Consider the following 3021-nt stretch of genomic DNA (forward strand, 5'->3'; position numbering starts at 1 on the left):
GAACCGTACTAGAAATTTGTGGGTTTAATCTGAACTTTAGGGGGGCTAATTTGGGCTTTTCTCCTTGGAAAGCTTTGTACTGTGCCAGCCCAGGATACAAGGAGCAGCACGCTCCAGCCTAAACAAAAAATTCCGCTCGTTTCATATAGTTTGAGACAGATGAACAACCAACTTGAGAGAAAGTCTGTCAGAAGGTGACCTTGTTGTTCTTGAGGGTTACTGCAAAACCCTCCGCAATATTAATCCATGCATCAATCTGCACCTTACACATGTCAATCTACGAATGAGAGTATAACGTATCTACAGTTCTTCGTGGTCACCAAAATCAAAACCGAGGAGACCGTGGAAGGACGTGATGGAACATCAGAACTCCCGGGGGTCCACGAACAAGAATTCGGCCGGAGGCAAGGTCGTCCAGTCGTCGTCGTCGTCGCCAGCATTGCCAGTACTGTCAGCGTTGGAGCCGAGCTTCTTGACGCACCAGACGTCCTCGTCGCAGGAGAAGCTCGGCCAGTGCGGTACGGCGGCGGCTGCGGGGTCGTCAGGCCCGAGGTCGGCGGCCACGACGGCGCAGGCAGGGTTGTTGCGCGCGACGTTGTGCGCGTGCCGGCATAGCGAGCGGAGCAGAGCGGGGCCCTCGGGGCCGGACATGCGGAGGCCGTAGAGGAGGTACGTGCCGAACGGGCGGAACACGTCCGGGAGGGACGGGACGCGCAACCAGGGCGCGTGCCGGTCGAGCGCCCGCGCCGCGGCGAGGGACGCGCGGAGGAGCGGCGCGACGCCGCCGACGCGGAGGCGTAGTGAGCGCGTGGCGTCCCAGACGCTGAGCAGCGCGAAGGACGGCGGGAGGGACGGGTCCGGGTCGCGCTCGACGGCGAGGTAGGTGCCGAGGGTGAGCTTGTGGGCGAGCAGCGCGGGGAGGTCGGTGGGAACGAACTCGGCCGGCGAGAGCAGGGAGGCGTAGGCCGCGGCCGCGAGCTGCGGCGGCAGCTGCAGCACGTGGTGCGCGCTGGGGACACGCACGCGGTGCCGGTGCACCGGGTGGCCGAGGAACACCGGCCGCCGGAACGGCGCGTACCCAAAGCGTCCGGTGAAGAGCGCGAGCGAGGCGGAGTTGGATGCTGTGGTCGCCATGGTCGCGTGCGCCGCGCCCCTGGCCTCGCACCACGCCTCGGCGCGCCGCACCAGTTCCGTTGCGATGCCGAGCCGCCTGCACACCACCCGTACGGTCAGAAACTACTCGCATATATAGGTCATGCAAAAATGCAGCTAATTACACACGTCTGTCGAAATTACCTGTGAGATGGGGAGACCCTGAGGCCGAGGAGGCAGGCCACCTTGGTGAACTGCTTCTTCTTCCCTCGGCTCACCGTCCTGACGCACGCCTTGATCACTCCCACCACCTCTCCTCCTTCCTCTCCATGCTCGGCTACCTACACAGCATATTACACAGCTAATTAATTAACTTGATGTGTACTTCCTCAAGAAAAATATTTTCGTAACTTAACTTGTTGCAGAACATCACTGTCAAATTAGAGTGGCGTGTACTCGAAGTGTCGGACAAGTGTCAATGACAACAGGGAGAAGGAGCAGGTTATAATTGTTACCAGGATGACGTAGTCGGGCGAGTGGCGCACCCTGGCGAACGGGTCGCCGATCTGCTCCACGTAGAGCGACATGCCTTGCTTCTTCGCCGTCTTCTTCCTCCTCCTCCACTTCTTGGCGCAGCCGCCGTCGACGGCATCATCGGCGGTTGACGCCTCCTCGGGGCTCGCCTGGTCACCGGAGAGGCCGACCTGGCACCGCCGCTCGAGATCCTCGACCGCCGGCAAGTCCCTCCCCATGTCGAACTCCCTAACACGTATCGCCATCGTATTCTCCTTACACATCACCCTCTAGCTGATAAATCTCTTTGCTCTATGATGATCTCTCTCAAGCTTCTCGAGCTAAGAGCAATCAAGAACTATATGTAGCCTAATTGATCTGTGGCTATATGAGCTTGTAGCAAACACTTTGTGTGAGCGCTTCTGATCGGTTTGGGAGGGAAGGAACTGGAATTTATACACGCATGTTGACAGGGAGAGAGAGAGAGGCCAGGGGGCTTGGTGCGGCCAGGAGGAAATAACGGGCGATATGCAAAGGGACAGGGGATATTAAAATATTCACGGGCTTATTTTTTTGTATAATGAGCTTGAGAGCTTGATTTGATCATAAGGACGATTAACTTAGTGTATTGAGTATGACCGCAAGCTAGCTAGTCCCGCAAATAAAACTAATCTCTGTGCTTATCTGCTCTGCCTACTGATCTCTTGGGATCTGTGCAGTTCAACTTTTAGTCATCAATGTATCTGCATTGCTAGGGTTTCTTTGGAGAAGCCCTTCCATTTTGTCATATCCTTACTTAGTTTGGGATGTATCACACCTTTTCACATTCTACTCACGAAATGATCCAAATTAAATACAGACGTAGCTGGAATTATGTGTCAGTGACATGTATGATGTAACCTTAAAAGTCACATACACAAGGAACCTATACAACTCCTTGGGACACTACTCATTAAACAAATGATTGTTCTAATCAGTGTGTACCTTTAATTTTATTTTTTTGCCATAACCTAAGCCTCAGTTGTGGCACAAACAATAATTATTGGATAGTAGCTTGGGACATTGTCTCAAAGCCTACAAATTCTAGGGCATCCAAACATATATTCTGCTAATAGAATTTGTGGATATGTTACTCCGGATGTAATCTAGCTTGGAGCATCATATATCCCGATCATAGACTTGGAAGCACAAAAACATATCCAAGGAACAACACTGAAATGTAATGGAAATTAGAGCTGGATATTCTTTTTTTTTTCCTTGGTCCACGCTATCGTAAATCGGAGATTCTCTTTACCACTTTTACTTCAGCGTACCCCTCCCCTAAACTCAAACACATCAACAGTCCATATTGCTTTATACCCCCTTCATTATTGAGGGTATGATAGCCATTAATTCATTTTATGCGCTTTATGCGAC

At 52.9% G+C, this 3021-nt stretch overlaps 1 protein-coding gene across 1 annotated transcript; it reads right to left on the reverse strand.

Annotated features, from left to right (window-relative positions):
- Window positions 1-363: 363 nt before the first annotated feature.
- On the reverse strand, window positions 364-1871 carry LOC124689792 (probable N-acetyltransferase HLS1). Its single transcript, XM_047223263.1, has 3 exons — window positions 1608-1871; window positions 1297-1433; window positions 364-1210 (listed from the first exon to the last, which is right to left on the reverse strand). The coding sequence occupies exons 1-3, from the start codon at window positions 1869-1871 to the stop codon at window positions 364-366; spliced, it is 1248 nt and encodes a 415-aa protein (XP_047079219.1).
- Between the last annotated feature and the right edge of the window lie 1150 nt (window positions 1872-3021).

The sequence above is a fragment of the Lolium rigidum genome, chromosome 2 (genome assembly GCF_022539505.1).
Source record: "Lolium rigidum isolate FL_2022 chromosome 2, APGP_CSIRO_Lrig_0.1, whole genome shotgun sequence".
NCBI classification, from domain to species: domain Eukaryota; kingdom Viridiplantae; phylum Streptophyta; class Magnoliopsida; order Poales; family Poaceae; genus Lolium; species Lolium rigidum.

Excerpts from the sequence above, each read along its gene's own strand:
- LOC124689792 (XM_047223263.1), bottom strand. The coding sequence starts at position 1,871 with ATGGCGATACGTGTTAGGGAGTTCGACATGGGGAGGGACTTGCCGGCG. Across the intron at positions 1,434-1,607 it reads CGCCCGACTACGTCATCCTG|GTAGCCGAGCATGGAGAGGA; the intron begins GTAACAATTATA and ends TATGCTGTGTAG. Across the intron at positions 1,211-1,296 it reads AGGGTCTCCCCATCTCACAG|GCGGCTCGGCATCGCAACGG; the intron begins GTAATTTCGACA and ends GGTGGTGTGCAG.